General features: G+C 32.2%; 1 protein-coding gene across 5 annotated transcripts; it reads right to left on the reverse strand.

Moving 5' to 3' along the window:
- Positions 1-257: 257 nt before the first annotated feature.
- Positions 258-22,524, reverse strand: LOC127734769 (KH homology domain-containing protein 4-like). Of its 5 annotated transcripts, none has more exons than XM_052244778.1 (18): positions 22,413-22,524; positions 20,869-21,049; positions 20,211-20,315; positions 19,247-19,317; positions 17,873-17,925; positions 17,228-17,412; positions 15,386-15,472; positions 14,155-14,282; positions 13,850-13,910; positions 11,007-11,094; positions 8,663-8,740; positions 5,968-6,051; positions 5,406-5,605; positions 4,723-4,893; positions 4,157-4,332; positions 3,118-3,212; positions 2,384-2,470; positions 258-1,502 (listed from the first exon to the last, which is right to left on the reverse strand). In XM_052244778.1, the coding sequence occupies exons 1-18, from the start codon at positions 22,487-22,489 to the stop codon at positions 811-813; spliced, it is 2,619 nt and encodes an 872-aa protein (XP_052100738.1). In that variant the 5' UTR covers positions 22,490-22,524; the 3' UTR covers positions 258-810. The 5 variants fall into 5 exon arrangements, with proteins under 5 accessions (XP_052100738.1, XP_052100734.1, XP_052100736.1 ...); XM_052244774.1 differs by having other exon boundaries at positions 8,636-8,740; XM_052244776.1 differs by having other exon boundaries at positions 8,663-8,743.
- Positions 22,525-22,729: the final 205 nt, after the last annotated feature.

The following is a 22,729-nucleotide window of genomic DNA, read 5'->3' on the forward strand; positions in this document are numbered from 1 at the left end:
GTTAGTTTTCTCAATTGAATTGTTTCATATTTTTCATGTTGGGTATTTTTTATAGTCGACTATATGATATGGGTTTTTCTCATTGTTGAAGGACGTACGGTTGACTATAATTGCTTACATCCACTTCATTTGAACTTGGGTGGATAGTTGTCTCATTGGCAATCATACATCATCTCCTTATTTTTTTACCTAATGAAAACAAAACTACAAACATGAAATTCACCAGACATGAAACAAAAAACATTAAAAAAATCATGAACTGTTAATATTTTATTTTTCTTTCATAACATTCAAAGCACAATTCATAAAAACTAAAATCTAACAGCAAATGTTCACAAATACAATCATTCTACTTCATTTAGAACTTAACAATTCAAATACATCTTATTCTGTAAGCAGACATGTATTTACTGCCATTTATAACCATTGTCCTATTCTGTAAGCACACAAACATTTATAATTAACAAACAAATATCAACGTCATGTATTATCATATTCATACTCATTCAAAATATTAACCCACAAAGCACTTAATACCGCATCAAACATTCACATAGCAGTCTTCATATCATTCATCACTTTTTTTTTTACATAATTTCAAAGTCGGCCTCAACTTATTAACACAACTGTTTCGGTGATTTTTTTCACACATAAGAAGTGCATATACTATCCCATAATACTTCATGATGAAGCTGACATATTATGTGTGCACATTTAGTTAGTGCCTTGGCTGAATCCTTTAGAAATCATAGTTTCTCACTCAGATATTATGGCTAAATTATTCTTTAAAATAGCATTGGGTCTAATTATTCAGCTGGTAATATAATAAGGCATACCAGGAGGAGGATAGCTGTGTTGCTGTGGTGCAGACATGGGTGGCTGCACCTGCTGTGGAGCATATGACACTGATGGCTGTGTTGGTGGTGCCATAAGTGGCATAGATTGTGTAGTCATGTACTGACCACTTGATATTGGTGGAGGCATGTTTGTGTAACTTGGTGGTGGCTGTTGTAACTGTTCCATCTGTGGTGGTATTTCTTCTGGTTGTAGTCGTGTTTCAGGGGGTGGCTGTAACATTTGTTCTTGGGCTTGTGGAGGCAATGGACCTGCAATTGTGATTGTGTGTGGTACAGCAAATGGCTGTCCAGTTGAGGTTAAGACATCATGCTGAGTGTATGTGTGTGGTGGACTCTGTGAAGGGGATACAGAGTACATCGGCTGTTGTTGGTAATAATGTGATGGGAGAGAAGATATGTGGACTAATGGAGGTCCTGGAGAGGGAGGTGGTTGCAACATGACAGATCCTGGTGGTTGGCTTGGTTGATATTGGAACTGTTCTGTGATTTGCTGTGGGGGTTGAAACTGGTAGCCTGGGTCATTGTCTGGTCTCTGGTCTGTAAAACCGTCAGATTCTCCTTGTGTATATAGCTGTGGTGCATTAGAATACTGGTTGTACTGGTACTTCCCTCTTGATGCTTGTTTATCTTCTTCCTCTCTAAATCCTGTAGAAAATCATACTTTTAAAAGGTATGTCATAACTTCAAAACAACAATTGCTTTAGAAATGGATAGAGATTATTAATGGTAGTTCTTATTCAAATATAAACTTGTTAAAGAGATAACCTACCTGATGTCTTACCATCCTATGTTTTACCATGATATTGTTTATAGAGCTCATAAATTTAAATATGTTCAACAAATTATTATTGCAATTCAAATTTAACTTATTCTTAAAGGGTATCAATTAAAAATTGAGTAAGATATTTGAATATTGTCTTTTTTGGTACTAACATTGATTTTACTTTCAAAATTTTAATACACAACTTAACATTGTTATCCAGATAACTCTTACGGTTATGTACCCTGTCAATACTAATATATTAGCATTACACAAGGACATACTTTTTTTAAGACTGCTTGATACGCTTTTTCACTTAACCCATGGGAGGTGTAATAATTGATATTTCAGTCTGGTCAAACAAGGTATAATTATTAGTTCAAATTGAACTTTAAACAAGCTTTAAGTACCTCTGAGTACTTTTAGATCAGGATGGGATTTGCTTACTTTAGAATGCCTTAATGAACTTTGTTTACTTTGTTGGATTGTTATCTCATTGGCAATCATATCATAACTCCCTTTTTTATTTATAAAAAACTGTTTTTTTCACACTGTGAAAAAAATATATATATTTTAAAATTGGGTATAAAGATAATTTGATTTGCCCATGATCTATATTTTCACAACACTAACCTTGAATACGTATACTATAATAGTACTTTACTACTGAATGCTGTTTCAGTGATTACAAACTGATGTTTAATCTATCAATGTGTATTCCTATTTAATAAATCTTGTTCATTTGTTCTTGTTTTGGTAAATTTACCTATGGCGAACCTACCAATTGGAGACATTCTGTCCTTCTTTCTTTCACTTCCCCCTTGTCTTTCAAGAGAGGATCTTTTCAATGATGCTAAAAGAATGATAAAGCAAGTTTTATATATTGTTAACGAAGGAAATGTAAACCAACAAAATATAGGTTTGAATGCAAACAAGTTCCCATAGGTTAAACTAAGAATATGATTTACTGTAAATACAGAAAATTTGGGGTGAATCTATAAGGGCTATTCCATTAAAATGTATGTGGGAGGGTAGGGAGGGAAGTTTCATTATTGAATGTGGGTCATGGGTCTTTTTTCAGTATGCGTCTATTACCATTATGCAAAATTATCTAAAAAATGGTTCTTGGTTGTAGGGATATTTTGAAAGTCCCTTCCTACCCTCCCACATACATTTTAATGGAATAGCCCTAATTGCGATTGTTGATCAATGGACAAAGATTCAAGATTATTATTTTGATTTCAGGCTTTTCAAAATTTTAAATAAATATTTTCTTTTTAAGAAACCTATTCCAATTTTAGCATTATTAAAATCATCACAAAAGACATCTGTCACTTATAATACTCTTTTTGTTGTTATCATTATTATCTTATCAAAAAGATAATTTTCAAGCAAAATTCAGACTTAAATATTGGCCAATCTATCTCTATCTGTTATTTAACTGATAAATAGAGATAGCATTTGTGTTAAAATCTATATAGGACAAATATATATATATACCTGGTATGGGTGGTGGCGGCATCAGCTGTTTATCAGAACTATCACCAGGATACCCTCCTGGCTGTGTCATTGTAAAGTTAGTGAACTGTGAACTTCTAAAATATAATTTTAAACTCATACTTAGAACATTAATTGATTAATAATAAAATCATTTAAATCAGCACTCTTTTTAATCTTTTTTCATATTTATTTCAAATCTTGTCATTCAGATTACAGTAATATTTTAATAAGGGCCCTGTCAACTTCTATAGTAGGGATTTAATTTATGTGGTCTTTGTATAGTCTGAATGTAAAGGAGTTGGTTCACTAACTCATAATTTTGGCCCTAAAAAATTTGTTTCACTGCAAATGTGGTGAAAATTTGATGAAAAGATATGTTAAAATGTCCAATTGTTTTGGTTAACACATATTTTTACCAATGGCGTCATTAGTGATGTATTCGTCACGTCATAATGTATGTGAATTTCGTAAAAACCTGATTTTTTGTAGAATATTGCAAAATTCATGACCGTTTTTTGAAAAATTAATAGTGGCGTCACCCTTCGCCTACAAATATTTTTGCTGCATTATTCTTAACATACAATATTCTTTACTTTTCAACAATCATTTCAATGGGCAAAAGGGGGGGGGGGGGCACATATAAAATCATGAAAAAAGGTTGAAAAACTTGACAAATTTCTAGAAAATGGATGAAAATGAAATCTATTCCTATTTCTAACTAAATTAATTAGAAATATGAAGCAGATATACATTTTTTTCTTATTATACTTTCAATATCATACATTTAGCAATATATACACATCAGATTTACTTTAATAATTTAAGTTTAAAAAAAATAAACACCTTTACAGGGCCTAAATTGGGAGTTCCTGGCTCTACTCCTTTTAATGCTCAGAAATGACTGCAATGAATGCATGTCTGATTGGATTTAAAGATTCAAATGTATAAACAATTAAAAACCTGTCAAAAATTTAACTCTATCATTATATAAGCATATAAATTTATCCACAACAGGCAAACATTAAAAAATAGCAGTTACCTGTCATCAGGCGAAGATAGTGGTGCTGATGTTGTATACACTAGCTGTGGTGTAGATTGTGCCACACTGTACATCTCTGAAACTTGTGGTTGGTATGGCATATGTTGAGAAACCTGAGATTGTGCCTCCTGAGGTGGACCCTGTACAACTAGGTTGGCTAAATGTGGGGGACCATGCTGAAATTTTTATCATGAATGATAAAATGATTTGATTTTAAGTAATATACATTTTTTCATAAAACTAAAAATTATCTGAAAATGGTCATTGGCAATAATAAATTCTTATTCAAACCAATTTTGCAGCTTCCCAGCTCAAAACTAATGTTAAGTTTGCTGAATATAAATATTTAAAAAAAATAAAATGAACATTTGTCTCTTTGGATAAAACTTACTACAAATATTGTTCATTGAAACATTATTGTCTACATAAATTGATTGATTTAACATCTTGACTAATTTTTATTATATCCAAAATAAAATGGGACAACCCAAAAAAGCTTAATACAACTCAAAACCTTTTTATTCAAAGTATGAATTACTGCAATGATATTCTACTAGTATTCCTACCTCATAACCTAAGAGATTTTCTGGAACTTTTTCCTCTAACTTTTCCTCAGTGAACCTACGTTTTGGTTCCTCCCTGGATGATGTGTGATAAGTGTATGTAGTTGTAACAACTGGTGAAGAAGACAATGGTGTGTGTGTTGATATTGGCGGAGGTCCACCACTGCCTAGAATCTGACAAGGGAATGAAAATGACATGTAATTTTAATATTATAAAGAAACAGAATCAGTGTCAAATTTAAAACATGTTAACATCATGTTGAAACTTAAACATGCTGATATGTCATCAACTGTCAAGATGAAGAACAGGAATAAAAATCCTGTTCATTGATAATTTTCTATGTTTTCTATGTATTGTGTGCGATTTTGTCCCATGTACATTTACTCCATATCCTTTCATTTTCCACCAATGTTCAGGTCAATATCAAAAAAAGATGTAAAGAAGAGACATAATTCTCTTTATATAGATCAAGCAGAAAACAACTCTTACTGATTCTTTATCATTTTACTTCTACATACTAAAAATCAGAATACAGCTCTGTTGAAAGCAATTATACATATGGAATAATTATACATTATCTTTAAACATAAAATGTATTTGTAAAAGGCTTAGAAACATGTAGAATGAAGGCAATTGTATTGTGGAATACAGTGTCAAATTACAGAAATAGAGAATTGTTCCATACCTGTCCTGATAAACTACTTGGTGAAGTATTCCAAGGTGAGCCAGTAGGTATTAGTGTAGACTGGGTTACAACTTGTACTTCAGGTGGCATGGTAGTAACCAGCTGGGTGACATCTGGTGCCATATGTGGAGGGCCCAGCATCTGTGGTGGCGGACCATTTTGTGTCTGTACCAGTAGAGGAGGAGGCTGAGCTGTTAGGACTGAAAATTGTTTTTTTTTATAGTTTTTGTCAAATATTTTTTCTATTTTCATTTTGCGATGTACTATACACACAGAGGAAAGCTTTCATAATGAAACATATCCCATCTTTCTCTTAATTAACCTGTCTTTCAATGACTGATTGCTTTCTACTATGCCAGAAAGTACTAAACCATGAGATATTGGTAATGATAAATGCCACTGATGTATCAAAATTATTAAGTAATAATTTAACCATTTAAAGAGGCAAATTTGATTTTTTTTTATACCCATATTTTCTCATAGAATTCCAAATGAAAACAACTTTGATATATTTGTTTGTTCATGAATAATAATCCAATCTATATCTGTCACATCCTCTTACCTGAAGGAAGGGTCATACCCATTGATGTTGGTAGAGAGTAAACAGCTGAAGAAATTGAAGTTGGTATCATAAATCTGGTTGTTCCTGTAATGCGAGGAACATTTCACAATTAGGTATGTGGATTTTATTAAAATTATCTAAATGATATCTGTTAAATTGTTACACAAAACACTAAAATCAGAAATAAATTATATCAATGCCATAAATTCAAATTCACTTTTTACAATAACTATTGATACAAATTTAAATAAACAACTGCGCCAGGGGCGCATGATACGCCTGTCGCATTTTTTTTAGGAATAAAGTTCAATAACTTCTCAATGTCATATCAGAAATTTGTGAAAAACTAAAGGGAGGTTATCTTAATTGATATAAACCAGTCACCAATGTTTAACAAGAGTGGACACGCTGAAATGTCTCGCCTTCTTTACTAACCATTGATATTATGTTGATAGTCCTAAATGAAAGCTTTACTACAACTTTTACATAAACTTAACATGATCCAAGAAAATGAAGTCAAGGTCATATAAACCAAACGAGAAATACATGTATACCTTACAATCATTCAATTCACTAAATTTAGTTGACCTTTTGCTTATAGTTTCTAAGAAACAGACTTAACCAAGAAAACTAAACATTGACCAATGAATCGTGAAAATGAGGTCAAAGTCAGATGAACCATGCCAGGCAAACATGAACAGCTTACAATCCTTCCATACAACAAATATAGCTGACCTATTGCTTATAGTTTAAGAAAAACAGACTGAAACACATAAACTTAACACTGAGCAATGAACCGTGAAAATGAGGTCAAGGTCAAAGAAAACCTACGAGACTGACATGTACATCATAGAATATTTCCATACACCAAATATAGTTGACTTATTGCATATATATAGTATAAGAAAAAAGACCAAAACTCAAAAACTTAACTTTGACCACTGAACCATGAAAATGAGGTCAAAGTCAGATGACACCTGCCAGTTGGACATGTACACCTTACAATCATTCCATACACCAAATATAGTAGACCTATAGCATAAAGTATAAGAAAAACGGACCAAAACACAAAAACTTAACTATAACCACTGAACCATGAAAATGAGGTCAAGGTCAGATGACACCTGCCAGCTAGACATGTTCACCTTACAATCATTCCATACACCAAATATAGTAGACCTATTGCATACAGTATAAGAAAAACAGACCAAAACACAAAAACTTAACTATAACCACTGAACCATGAAAATGAGGTCAAGGTCAGATGACACCTGCCAGTTGGACATGTACACCTTACAGTCCTTCCATACACCGAATATACTAGACCTATTGCTTATAGTATCTGAGATATGGACTTGACCACCAAAACTTAACCTTGTTCACTGATCCATGAAATGAGGTCGAGGTCAAGTGAAAACTGTCTGACAGGCATGAGGACCTTGCAAGGTACGCACATACTAAATATAGTTATCCTATTACTTATAATAAGAGAGAATTTAACATTACAAAAAATCTGAACTTTTTTTTCAAGTAGTCACTGAACCATGAAAATGAGGTCAAGGACATTGGACATGTGACTGACGGAAAGTTCGTAACATGAGGCATCCATATACAAAGTATGAAGCATCCAGGTCTTCCACCTTCTAAAATATAAAGCTTTTAAGAAGTTAGCTAACGCCGCCGCCGCCGTAGCAGCTGCCATAGCCGCTGCCGTAGCCGGATCACTATCCCTATGTCGAGCTTTCTGCGACAAAAGTCGCAGGCTCGACAATAAAAACTGCTCATAGCACTTTAAAGGTATTGTCCGAAAACTAGAAAATCACCCCTTTTTTATGAATAAAATCCAAGAACTCGGAAGTGTAAAATCTAAAATTTATAAAAATTGAAATGGAGCTTACATCAATAGATATAAACAATTCTCCAAAGTTTCATGAGAACTGCTGAAAGCATTTTTGAAAATCCCCCTTTTTTTTTAATGAATAAAACTCCACAACTCGGAAACATAAAATCTAAAATTTATAAAAATCAAAAGGGAGCTCATGTCAATAGATATAAACAATTGACCAAAGTTTCTTGCAAATTGGTGAAAGCATTTTTGAGTTGTTGTCTGAAAACTGGAAAATCCCCCCTTTTTTAATGAATAAAACCCAACAACTCAGAAACGTAAAATCTAAATTTTATAAAAAACAAAAGGGAGCTCACATCAATAGATATGAACAATTCACCAAAGTTTTATGCAAATTGGTTGAAGCGTTTTTGAGTTAATGTCTGACACGTTGACGACGGACAGACAACGGTATACCATAATACGTCCCGTAAACGGGCGTATAAAAAGGAAACGTCTGGTGGAATTTAACTGATATATGTTAAACTATTTTTAGACTAGGGACAATTCGGAGCTTGACAAGTTGCATCAAGATCTGTTTATTGTTGGAGACTGTATATTTACCTCTAAATGTCTTTTGGTTGTTCATGTAATTGAATTGTGGTCTCATTGATGTATACCCGCATCTTCTTGTACTGGGATAAATGTATTCTGCTAGGGTTTCGAAAAACATGTTTATCAATGATAACTAATTTTTTGCTTGATGATTATAACATTAGATCTTTTTTTTTTTTGGGGGGGGGGGGGGGGGGGGTTAAGGGGTTGATCTTTTATCCTTCTTACCACATCTTCTTTCACCCATAAACACACCTGGACTAGGTAACTGCTGTGGGATTGGTGGAGGAGCCATAGTTGGTATTGTGTTGATCAATGTACCAGGTATGCTTGCTGCTGAAGGAAAATAAAAAAGAACAGTTTTTAAATTTATGAAAAAAAACAAAAATGCTTCAGTCTCATTCATCTGTCAAAAAAATTTGGGGGGCTTAATTATTAATTAATTGCAGTTTTTGATGTTTTTGAATAATACTTATCTTCAAAATTATCTAGTTTTGTGTACACTGACAAACTTTTTACCATAAAATGCCAAAATAAATATTTTCTTGCAACTGGAACATATGGAAACCTTAGTAAATTTGTGTCAAAATTTGTTTTAGAAAACTAACAGCTATGGAACCACATTTGTTCTGACCTCTTGTAGATAATAACTTAATCTGTTCTAATAGCCATACAATCAAGTTTAATTACCACAGCTAAACCTTGTATTTAATCACATGTGACATTCAATCTAAGACTAACAAGTTAAATGAAAATAAATTATTTTTTTCGGCATATCATGATAAATTTAAAAATCAATAGAAAGTCTTTTTTGACAGATGTATTTATAAACTTCTATACTATATTACTCTAAAAAATATCCTGTAAAAAAAAATAGGTTACAAAAGTAAAAATATATATTAATGACTTGGTTTTCCTGTAAAATAAAAGAAATATCGTATTAAAGCATTAGATGAGTCTGACTTGACTGCAGAAACGTCTTCATCTGAAAGTTTTATTTGTAAAATATGAGACTGAAAATTCCTGCTAAAACCTCTGTAAAAGATTAATCTAATAAATTCAGTCATTATTTTCCATTGAGCACACAGCTGAAATGCAAAGCTTGCAGTTATTTATCAGATTGTTTGAACTGGACAAGTGGTAAATATATCTATGTATGATAATATAATACAAATTAGAGCTAGCTTAAACACTATTGCATACTGTGGATTTTTTATCATTCGTGGGAAACAAATTTTCTTGGTTTCCATGGGTACAGATTAACAAAGTTTAATGTTAAACAAAAAAACAAATCTCCTATAAGCTTGTATTAAGAATTTGGCAAACCACGAATTAGAAATCCTTGAAAGTTTTTTTTCCTCAATCCACAAAAATTGGTATCCATGAAAATAAATGATTCCACAGTATTAAGTCACCAATAAATGCACTTTTGTGTGTAAGATTGCATAAACCAAAGCTTGCTTCTTGCATACAATTCTTTTAAGTTTAAAACACATGTTAATTATACTAAATAAATGCTGAGCACATAACAGTGTTTCTGTCAGTAGTTATGTAGCTTCGTTGGTGAACTTGAAAACCACAGAAACTGTTCTAACAACTGTTTTACTATTGGAGAGTTGTATCAGTAATTCTACAGTCTTAAGTAAAATTACTTTCTTCCTCTCCGTAAAATAACCTGTAAAAAAACCTTGAAAAAAAAATTAGAAAAAGTGTTCTGTTCATTCTGCAATTCATCGCAAGATTTTGGAAGCAGTCACTCTTTTCTTTGTATTGCCTACTTCAAAAATAGGTTACCTAGCATGAAAAAATCTTAAAAGGCATAAAATGTAAACCTAGAAATTACTGCTGAACAACATCAAATTAGCTGTCAACTATTAACTTGGAATGTTATATGAATAAAATAATGTAGGCATTAAAAAAACTGTATTGGTGTAAGATGTATACTAGTAAATTTCCAGCTCATCTAGTCATTATTTTCTATCTGCAATTGAAATAAAGTTAAGAAAATGAGATATCAATATAATGATCTTTTGTGTCCTTTATTTTGTGAGTGTTTGATGCAGGTTACCGAACATGACTGCTATACCATCAAAATTTGACTTGACATTAGAAACTTCTCCATCTGAAAGTTTTGTTTACAAAATGTGAGACTGAAAATTCCTGCTAAAACCCCTGTAAATGATACATGTAGGTCTTATAAGTTCATAGGTATTATTTTTCAATGAACACACATCTGAAATGAAAGGCTTGCCGTTATTTATCAGACTGTATGTACCCTTTCATAACTCTGATTAGTCAGTTTATCTGAAACTTTTCACAATCATTAATAACCAGTTTATCAACCTCTTCTGTCTATTGGCAGTCCTAAAAATCTTAAATTATAGAAACTTTCATTTCGAAACATTAGTTAAGGCTATTCAAGGAATATGTAACAAGGAGGTTTAAAGTTCAAACTTTTCCCCAAACAACAATGGTACTGAATCAGTAATTTAAATGTCTACTTTCTAAACCATTTCCTGAAATAAAATATTTTAAAAAGAAAACCAAAAGAAATGATTTTTAACCCTTTGGAACGCCTCTGTTTTACATTAGGACTTACTCTGCTGTGACAGACCAGTTATAATTGTTGTGTGTCCAGCTGGTATAGCTGCCAATGCTTGCTGAAATTGGGCATAATCTTGCTGAACCTACAATCAGAGCAAATTTTATCATGGTTATACATTGTTTACATTTAAGACAATTGTACAGTGTATTTTCAGGGCTCCTTGCAGCAACATTAAACAAACACCAGAAAGTCACCCTAATATTAAATTGGACAGAAAATAAGTTCAAATATTAATATAAATAGGACAGAAAAAGAAAATATTTAAGTAAAGGATTCTTTTCTCTTGTATATATTTCTTTGCATTTCAATTGATACCTTTGTATACATGTATATAAATAAACTGTTGTGATTAATAAAACATTTGTTGTTATACCAATTTGAAACAGGTTTGTAATACGACCAAACATTTGCTGAAACCTGAATTACAATCCAAAAATCAATAGTTGAGATCAGTCTTTCAAACCATCATCCCTGTATAAATTTCAATAAAAAACACATCCACCAAAACACTGAAAGATTCTGAATACTGGTTGTACATAGTGACTTCAATGTACAATGTTATAAAACATATATATTTAGTTCCAAGCAGTTCCGGTATTGCTCATGAAGAAAAAATATGCACACTTAGAATTCTGTCCAAAATTACAGATCGGGTGTTCTTTTTTGTCTTGAATCAAAGAAAATAACTCTAAATTGCTGAATCAGTTGCCACAGAACTCGTGTATATCTCATCTGTATTTAGAATATTAGCTGTCATACGAAGGTAGTTGTATAATTAAATGCTGACCTTTTCATGTGAACATGTACAGTATTATAAACATGTGTGTTATCATTCTGCTCTATTTTATATTCTGTTCAAAGTTCATCAAATCAACATTAATTAGCTCCAAACAATAAATAAATATGTTATAACAGATAAACTGAAAGCTTTTCTGGTCTTAGTCTCTTAGAACACAATTTTTCCATTTTAAGCTTCCAGGTACTGCATAGGATTTATTATGCTCTTTTTTCCTGCATCTCCAGAAAATACTTCTGTAAGGTCCGGGTCAACTTTAAAAAAAACTTATCCTGAACTGTATCCTAGTTGAAGATGTACATGTATCACAGTTAAAGCATCATTACAACACCAGCTGTCAGCTAACTCGGTGAACTCCAAATAACTGTATTAACATGGGACTATAACCACAACTGTATATCCATACTATAATAATTGAACTTTCTTGTTCTTAATTCAGATAAAAACTTGTTGTATAATAGTAGTCTTAAGCACAAGGAAACTGTATTTAAAAGCAAAAGATCGTCCAAAACTAGGCTAATATGATCTAGAAGAAACAATCCTGAAATAATCTACTAAATGATATATCACTGTAATTGATATTCATAGCAACTTCATGCAGAAGATTTTATCAACATTGGCTATGTGTTTTAATATGTAAACTCTTAATCTCCAGCATCAACTCTTCTTTATAGTGACAAAGGAAAACATATCAATTAAAAATATTTTTCCACAGAACACTTTGATAATTTGGCACTGCAATCTCAATATCAGATGTTAAATAATTTTACCAATCAGTGTGTTCCGGTAAGTTGATGGGTAAAGTTGGACACAAACAAAAACTGAAGATTTAGTTCATCCATTCCACTTCCTCAAATATATACACCGATCCTCACAAAGAATCTAGATGTGTCCTGGATAATGTTTATTTTTACTTTTGATGCTCCATTTGGCTACCAGTTGTGTAAACAACACATAGTTTCAGCAAAATTATATATCCTCATTCCTTTATCATCCAAATTTTGTAAGCAGGTTATAAAAGTTGCATAGTCCGACTCTATATAGATATAATATCTGCCCTGGTGACAGTCTTGTTTCTTATACTTTTATTGATTTATCTTAAGACAACAGTATGTTACTTTCCTAATTTCATAGCTTTTACTCTGACTTGACTTTAAGTGCTGCACAAGCAGGATGGCAACACTTAAAGTCAAGCCACTAATTTCATATTTTGCAGTTTTTTTACCTATTGCATATGAAATTATTTAACCAAAATGCCTTTTATAGAACATTATCCCTTTTATCTTTCGTATCTAAACCATCAAATATTCAGACTCGTTTGTTTAATAGGGTATTATTAAAGCGTGCTTTCACTGGCATAGGAGTCGGGGGGTAATTGCCACACCAGTTCATGTCAAAATTTTGTATTTATTATTGAAAATGAAAAAATGATATGATGGAGGACACTGATTAACTACTAGTTTATTATGTTTATTGGGCTTTTTTATCTTATTACTTTCAGAAGTTTGCCCCCTCCCACTTTTCAATTTACTCCTACTTCACTGGCATGTGTATGTTCTACTCTGTCATTACACAACAATAGAAATAGAACTACAGGTTTGCACTTTTTAATTATAATGGAGCGCTTTACAATGCTGTATGCTGTTAACTCTCTTCAGTCTTCTACTCAGCATCCTGAAAACTAATCTTCTCATAATATCTGCAGCTTTCTTGGAAGGAAAATATTCTAAAACATCAGTCATCTAGAACCCTGCTTCAGAATTCTCTAATAGTAGAAACTATTCCTGTCACGAACAATGAGTTAAATCGTCAGTAAAGAATATAATTTCATCAACTGATAAGGCAAGGAAGTACAACTACCATAGCATTCAATACCCTGGGCTTCCTGTAAATACCAAAAAAACTAACAAAGCTTGATCTGTAGTGGCACTATACTATAGAAAATATACCTTGGACTAAGAAATGAAAAACTGAAAGTGGGCAAAAAATGAAATTACACTGATTAGTTCTGAGACATCAAAAAATTTAGTGAGTTACTTACTGTTTGAATAAGGTTTTCAGCAAGTTGTTTGGCTTGTCCAAGTCCAATGGGGCTAGGATGCCTAAAATAAAAGTAAATTATTCATCTGTAGTCTGCCATCCTAATTTCTATTTTTTTTTCTCTGTAAAAAATGTAACATGCAAATAAGTAACAAAATACAAAAATTTTCCATGGGATCTGTATCACTAACTCAGTCACTTACTATCTTAGAAAAAATTTAATCAGATCAAATTAAACACAAATACAACTATATTCATTTCTGTCTTCATAATATCATTAATATGTGTCAGTGCAAATTAACTTACTCCAAGAAAACATGCATGGGTTCAATGGAATCTCTGCCAGGAGAGTTCATATCCAGAAATCCTGATCCCTTTCCTCTTAATGTTACTTTTGCACCAGTCTCAACTTCTACATGCTGTAGATATGATCCCTAAAATTGAAAGTTTAATATTAGTTCAATGGAGATGTTTAACACAATCTGATTAAAATACAAATCCTGTGTCCAAGCTTAGTTACAAGGATATGCAAACCCTCTATTCTATTTTCTGTTTAAAGACCTTTCTAAATGAGTCAACATCTTCCTAGGTTTATATCTTTAATTATAAGGATGACTGATACCTGAAATGTATATATACACAGCATATTAGTAAATGATTAGTTACTTTCGGGATCCTCCGATTTTGTCGGATAAATGCACACCTTCAAAAATTTGAAGGCTGAAACTCTATTGGCTGATGTTATAATTACCAGAACAGAAAGTAAAACGTATAAAGTAAAGCTTGAACACAGGAACTGTATTTTAATCAAATTGAATTTAACATATTAATTGATGATGCAATATTACTAAGTTACATTTAAATGCACATTAGGTCATGTAGGTGAATTTCAGTATAAATCAATATAGTCGTATTTTCCCGCGGTTCGTATAGTAAAGCGGGAAAATATTGTATTGTCGTTACATTTTCATAAATATTCATAAGGCATGACAAAATTGACCAATCAGGAAGTTGAATTTTGTGTTACGATATATTGGTGTTTTTTCAAACGCTTCACTTTCTAGCCGTCGTTCGACATGTAAGCTCCTTTTTTTAATTGCTGATTGCAATTAAAGTGTTTTTCTGATTTCTGATTTTTTTTTTTTTTTTTTTTTTTTTTAATTTATATACGTATTTGCTAATTAAAGGTGTGGTCCGACACTTTTATCCTGAGATAGGCTCGAGCATTGGCATCGGATACAGGTTTCCATTCATATTCATATATACATAATGATTGTTGGTTTTTCCTGGACGGCCTCGACTATCTATGAAGGGTAAACATTCAGAAATATAAGCGAATACACTATTGATACATTGATATTTAATACATTGTATATGTTTAATATTTGTAAAATGTGTACTGCTGAAAATTATTTGAGATACAAATTAAATACAGCGTCTATCACGTTCGACGGGCTGTCGGCAAATTTACATTTGTGTTTTAGTTATATTTAGTCATGGAGTATAGGTAATACTGGTATATTATTCAATATCTCACCTCAGGTCCATGTATCTTTTCTTTCACTCCAAAATGAGGTGGAGCATGTTCCAAACCAATGAAGAGTTTTTCTTGAAGTATTGTTATCTATAAATGGTAAATTGAAAAAAATACTTTTAATAAAGCAAGGCCTTGTTAAATAGAAACAGCAGATCATGATTTGTCTCTACTGCTCTATAAAGCATCAATATAGTCCAACATTTGCCCCTAGAACATTTCTATCTTGTCTATCCTACAGCTGATATAAATCAAAGTGTTTGTGAGCATCGGAGGAACACGATTGCATTCTTTTTTTCTGTTGGAATTAAAAATTTAACATGGCATTGTTTAAGCGATGGCAAGCAATATTTCGAATTGGAGATATCTTCCATTGTCTATAATTGTAGTTGTTTTAACAACAATAATTGTCAAATGGAAGCATTGTTTAGCTTCAATTTAAATATTACCATTAATGGCTTTCTTAGAACAGATATATTCATTTATATTCTTTTCAATAAACTAATTTTTCTTAACAAGTATGGTTATACACATACAAAATTTTGTTTAAGGGCTATTCCATTAAAATGTATGTGGGAGGGTAGGAAGGGATTATTGAATGTGGGTCATGGGTTGTTTTTCAGTATGCGTCTATTACCATTATGCAAAATTATCTAAAAAATGGTTCTTGGTTGTATGGATATTTTGAAAATCCCTTCCTACCCTCCCACATACATTTTAATGGAATAGCCCTAAGTGCCAGTCTTTGTAAGAATCAGACAATTTAGAAAAAATTTAAAACATGGCCGAAAAAAAAACCATTGACCTAACCACCCTATTTAGAATGTACCCTTATCCTGAGTTAGAAATGGTAGGTCTTTTGTTTCTGTGTGTCTGGAAATTCGAGAAATATCTAGACAAATTTTGGTGAGAATGATAGCAAATTACAGAGTTATCTCCCCATAATTGTTAATTTCTAGTGCATTTCAACAAAATTATATCTTGAATTACCAGAACTGGGAAAGGAAACGAATGTTATATTCATGCACCATTATACATTCTGAACCTAAATTAATGTAAAGCTGAGTGGGTTGCTTTTTTGTATTGTTTTCACCACAGCCTGATTCTTAGGCAGATTGGCACTTGATACTTGAATATCTGAGTATATATTTCATTGATAAATTACTTTAAATATACTAGTATATGATGTAAAGAATGTTCACCTCATAACACTATGTTTTTGTGCTCTGTAAAGATAAGTAATCCAATGTCATATTTTATTTCCGTATAAAAAAACAACAGCTATGACAGCATATGCCATGTTTGACAATGTTAAAATAATCCATTGAAAAACAAACAAAATTTGATGTAACTCTTAATTTCATGGTTGTAGCTTAAAACTGTAATTTTTAGAATTGAATGCTTCTTTTTGTAATTTTATAGGGTTGTTAAAGCAACGATCATGCACACATTTTCCCACGCTTCATATAAAATGTGTTTTTCACCCAAATAAAATTATAACAAGAATTTGTCCATAGTACACGGATGCCCCACTCGCACTATCATTGTCTATGTTCAGTGGACCGTGAAATTGGGGTAAAAACTCTAATTTGGCATTAAAATTAGAAAGATCATATCATAGGGAACATGTGTACTAACTTTCAAGATGATTGGACTTCAACTTCAGCAAAAACTACCTTGACCAAACTTTAACCTGAAGCGGGACGGACGGACGGACTAATGAATGAATGAATGGACGTACAGATAGAAAAACATAATGCCCCACTACTATCGTAGGTGGGACATAAAAAAAAGCATTCAATTCTTAAATGAAGCTTTAATAACCATGCCTTGACAGTAACTTACAGTCTGTTGTTGAGGTAAAACTGGAGGCTGTGTAATAAACCCTGGAGGTGGACCAAGTCTTGGCATAAGTTCTACTGGATTAGGTCCTAATATCTGGGGTCGCTGCTGAGGAGGATTAGCAGGAGAAAATCTTGTCCCTTTGTTCTTATAGTTTGTGATTATTTCATTAATTCTGTTTACAGCAACTGCAAGAATAAAACAATGATGCTTAGTTTTCATGTACTTTTCCTTTCACAATTATGTTGACTTGTCTGTATTTTTGTTTTCATTGCTGTTAAATGATATTTATCCTACATCAAGGCATGAAAAGCCCTGCAGGTATTAATGAATGGCTATATTTTGTGTTTGAGAAAAAGTGGTCTTGATTTTAACATTATCTCTTTTCCTTTTGTATCTTAGTAGCTATAGTACATGTAACTATGAATTTATAAAGGGTGAATTTGAGTTCAAATGGCTCCAATGAAATCATAAGAATTGTAGAAGGCTAAGTGTCAATAATTGGCTGTGCTCACTTGGGTCTAGATCAAGGTAAATGAAACTGGCTCGTAGTTCTTAAAGCATCATCTGTGGTTGAATTTCACACAAATAATTTTGCTTAGGAAAAAAATTACTAGTACATCCAAATTGTAACACAATAACACTTACTGTCTACAGATTCTTTTGTTGGACCTTGTACACACAAATACAGGGGTCTGTCTCTGGAAATACATCAAATGCATTGCTATATCATATACATGTATGTTTACTGACAAAAATGATCTTCATTATCTTTTTTGCCTATTAAAATTCTTCCAACCTTTATTTTACATGCAGACAAACTAAACCTGTTTTGGGGTTTGCAACATAATATGGTGGTAGTATACAAATAAAAGAATCTTAACTGAGAATGCTCAGATACCATACATTCCACATACTCAAAATGTGATATTTGTGTCCCCTCCCCCAAAATAAAGTTGCACCCAAATTTTTTTCTTATCAATGCACCCTTTATACATTTGAATATGATTCAATAAAAATAAAGGGGCTATCTCAGCAAAAACAAATAATATGGAATATGTTTCAAGACCCACTACCTCCCAAAAAAAAATGGTCTGTTATTTAGATTTTTCTGATTACCAAACCCATCAGAGTTTTGGATAAGTGGAAATCTAGACAAAAAAAATTAGTACACATATTAGGCCAATTAAAATTAATTGATAGATTTTCATCCCCGCCCGCCCCTCTGAAATCATTCCGCCCCAATTTTTTTTATTTTGAAAAATTTACGATTTCCGGATTTTGTTCATTTTCGTTACCGGTAACTGTCGATAATTTCTTTTCATTAATAACATCCTGTTTCAAATTTTGGTTTTTGCATTTCTTTGTATGTTTGATTCGTTATACATGTATATACATGATAGAACCTTATTATTACACTTGCATATATGAAGAACACGTCACAAGAGCGTTTCATATCTAATAAAAAATAAAAAATAAAATCCTCCCACCCACCCCATTTTTTTCAAAAATTTGGATGAAAATCTACTAATTAAATTTACTTGGCCTTAATTAGGAATATTTATACCAAATAAGGGTTTTGACCCATATTTCACCATTCTTATTGACACATATTTTTGTTTGTATGTTTTGTTGATTGTTTTTTTTTGTGCATTGTTTAACATTTCAATGAATCTCTCAACTATGGTCTTCTCTGACTTTCAACAAAGAGGCATTTATTCTAGCCATGATGACACAATATCACGTCAAGTTAACAATAAGACAAAATTATTTTGTCATTTTTATGTGCAACAGGATTAGTTTATAATCAAGTAATTCTGAATTTCAATTTGAACATGATTTTCTTAACCAGGCTGTTACAGATTTTGTGCTTGGTAGCTGATTCATTCTTCTAGAAATATCATAGGAAGCCTAAAGATGGAATTGTTTTTTGTGCATTCCTAACGCACATTGTACCTTCAGGGTGTCTGGTGTAAATATAGACTCTTACTTATTTTGGTGAAAATTACAAGTCGGACTTACCCAGCTCCTCTCTCCTGTGGACTAAGATATCTACCTCTTGTGGAAACTCCTGCGCCACTGACTTTAGATATCTACAATAAAAAACCACTTAATCAGCATACAGATAAAACAATATGCCTACATGTACCTTTTAAACTAAGGTAAAATGGTATCTTATTAATTTATTTAATTTTTATACATTTCTTGATTGTTGCTTGCATAAGGCCAAATAAAAATATATGTGTGGTTCCAGTTATGTCCTAAAAAAAAATAGGGTGGGTAGGACAGTTTTTTTTTTGTAATCGTGTTTTCAAGGAGTCCCATTTAGGTATTATACAGGCTCCTACCGGAAGTTCACAATTTTCTATATGTGTGGTTGTAAAATAAACAGACATGTTACATTTTTAGCTTTAGTGGGTACTTCTATTGAATGGAAATTCAATTTAATAAAAAAATGTAATTATTGAAGTTCACATTACACAAAATGGGACCGGTCAAAATTAATTCTTCAGAAATGCAAAAAAAAAGTTCTTGGGTCAGGGGTTTAAACTAGGGTCAGTCAGGTTACTAGAACCACACATACATCTTTAACTGATATATTTCTTGGACATGCTTAACTTTAGATATAAGATACTTGAAAAGATGTTAAAATTGACAACCTAACATGGCTTAGACAGCATTTAATCTAAAAGTTTGAGGAAGATGGTCTTTTCTTTTTTCAATATGCTGCCACTGAAGCCTTTCAGAGCAACTACTGAAAATCCAAGGAAGGGAATTTTGCCACATAATGCATAGGTCATGCTTGAATATAATAGTTGTTTTCTGAAACCACATCCTTAAAAGTGTGGAACTTAAATGTAGTTAAAAGTTTAATAAAATTTTCTGCAGTGAATACACAAATGTACATTGATTTTCAAGTCAACATTCATTCTACATTTGTATAAGCCTGAATGCAGAATTTGTTTCAACCTTTCAAATCTAATACCTCTTCTTGTGTTGATCCTCTTGTCAACATGTTTCTACAGCCAATAGGTACATCATTTATTTCTACCTCTGCTACTGCCATGTTGCCTGTTGTAGTACTAGTTGCCTAAAATAACACATGATAATATACAGCAACCCATTAACATTTCTATGTTTTCTTGGATTTGGAAAAAAAGTTTCTATATTTCATGGTGTACAGATATATATACATGTACAAACCCTCAATGACTTGCTTTTTTTTAAATTTCCAAAATTAAATTCAAGCATTTGAATACAAAGTTTTGTTTGCATAATCCTTCTATTTTTGAGTTTCAATATTTAAGTATTCTCCAAAGGACACAAGCATTAACAAGAACACTTTCATTTGACTACAGTTTTGCTCTGCCACAGAAACATAATCCTATTAAGGTAAGGTTTTTCAAAATTTTAACGGATTCTGAAAGGCTAATGTGTCCTTTAATCAATTCTTACCTGCTTCGGGTGTACGGAATGGTGCTGTAGGGGTAAAAGGAGCCAGTTTGAGGTGAGATAGAAGGCAAAAAATATTTTCTGAATAGAGTTAGACTAAATAGGAATTGATAAGGGAATTTGAGGCGGCCAAATCAGAAAATTGCTATGAACTCAGAATCCCATAAGAGCTTAAAAGAAACAATGCTTACCTTTTGCTTGTTTGGTTGTTGCTGAGACAACTGTGAAGGCTTGAGAGCACCTTTAGCTATCAACATAGCATTAACTTTAGCAGCTGCTTCAGTGGCTGCCTCCAGACTACTCCTGTCATCTTTATCACCCCATCTACTGATCTTATCTTCTTTATCACTCCATCGTGTCGATCTACCACCACTGAAATCATATACATTTGTAACTGTAGGTCTTTTCACCATGTACAGAACACATTAAAATACCATATAAAACATCTAAATATATTGTTTTCATCTTTATTTATATACATGTATATGACATACATTCTGAATGAGGATGATATGTTTAAACATACATATATATGCAAATTAATAAGAAATGACAACCAGGAACTAAAAGTACAGTCGTTAAAAAATTGCTGTTGTCAGAACAGTTCACTCTCGGACTAACAACATTTTTTTTTACATAAAATTATTTTGATAATTAAAATGTTTTAACTTGAACAATTTATTTCCAATTATTAAATTAAATTTTGTTGTTTTATTGTGTAATACTATTGTTCCCTATAATCTTTTTTCATGGTAACCTTATTATTTTTCACTAAACCATGGTGACATCTTGAATTCTGAAAATTTATATCGCATTTGGGTTCAATAATTGATACACAGTACTAGTGCAGATCTATTCTAACATTTTCCTTAGTACATTTTGCACACACTGACCTATTAACATGATTAATAAGGCTTTGAAACTCAAGCAGGTAGGACATGCGTATGGGTGCCAAGGCAGTACAATTCATGAGGATTGAGGTTCAAGTATCCATCCGATCTAGATGCAAAAACATAATAACCGGAACGCAAACGGTAAAACATTTAATATCCGGACCAGACATGTAAAGGGTCAAAGCTTCAATCCTTCCTTGTCACTTTCAAAGAAGACAGTTGCACTAGAGCCAAAAAGAGGACAAATAGACTTGTGTCAAACTAAAATTAATATATTTCAAAATAAAATTAATACATTGTATATTCCGTCAAATGTTTTGCATATCTAGATGAACATTGAATTATCAACAAATCACAAGCTAGTTAGACAAACTAGGCCTAATTAATTTCAAAAGAAATAACAGTTCATAATTTCAAATTAAACTACATGTATAAACATGACATGCGAGGAAAGGAATAACAAAATTAGGAAAACATTTTTATAAATAGTATAAAATTCAGGGAAAGTTCATTAAACTTGTGGGAAAGTGATTTTTTTATGTATAAAAATCCTAGACCACTGATCTTGATAGGCTATTTTATTATTTTTCTGGGACGGTCCACAGGAGTTTGAAATCTTAGCAATAACGGTGTACAAATATGTCAAACTCGACTATCAGTAGACTAGAGCCACAGGAGTTTGAAATCTTAGCAATAACGCGTTATTGCTAAGATTTCAAACTCCTGTGTTTTGATCTAATTTTTCATAATGTGCACTCATCTCGTGACAGAAAATGTTGTTTTTTCAGTACTCTACTGAAAGCAATGTTGGAAGAAAGGTGGAAATTTATGATTAAAATTACTGTTGATGGCCATGAAAGCCTCCTCCACGGTGACCAGTGTTGTGACCACGGCCGCCTCGTCTGTGATGCAGTGCCATTTTTCTTTTTCTATTTAACGATCACGTGACACACGTCACTTCCGGGTGAATTTTAGGCCAAAACAAATAAATTGTGTGTAACATTTATAAATATGATATGAAAAGAAAGCTGTGCGGCATATATCTATTTTGGTTAAAATGAACAGTATGAAAATTTAACAATTTATGTGTCTTTAAGTTGAAGTATGAACATTTGACGTCAATAGTCTATATTTTTTTTTAAGGTTGGGAGAATAAAAT

Source organism: Mytilus californianus, unplaced genomic scaffold (assembly GCF_021869535.1).
Source record: "Mytilus californianus isolate M0D057914Y unplaced genomic scaffold, xbMytCali1.0.p SCAF_3, whole genome shotgun sequence".
Lineage (NCBI taxonomy): Eukaryota > Metazoa > Mollusca > Bivalvia > Mytilida > Mytilidae > Mytilus > Mytilus californianus.

Excerpts from the sequence above, each read along its gene's own strand:
- LOC127734769 (XM_052244773.1), bottom strand. The coding sequence starts at position 22,489 with ATGGCACTGCATCACAGACGAGGCGGCCGTGGTCACAACACTGGTCAC. Across the intron at positions 21,050-22,412 it reads GGCTTTCATGGCCATCAACA|TGGTGGTAGATCGACACGAT; the intron begins GTAATTTTAATC and ends ATATGATTTCAG. Across the intron at positions 3,213-4,156 it reads CTATCTTCGCCTGATGACAG|AAGTTCACAGTTCACTAACT; the intron begins GTAACTGCTATT and ends ATTATATTTTAG.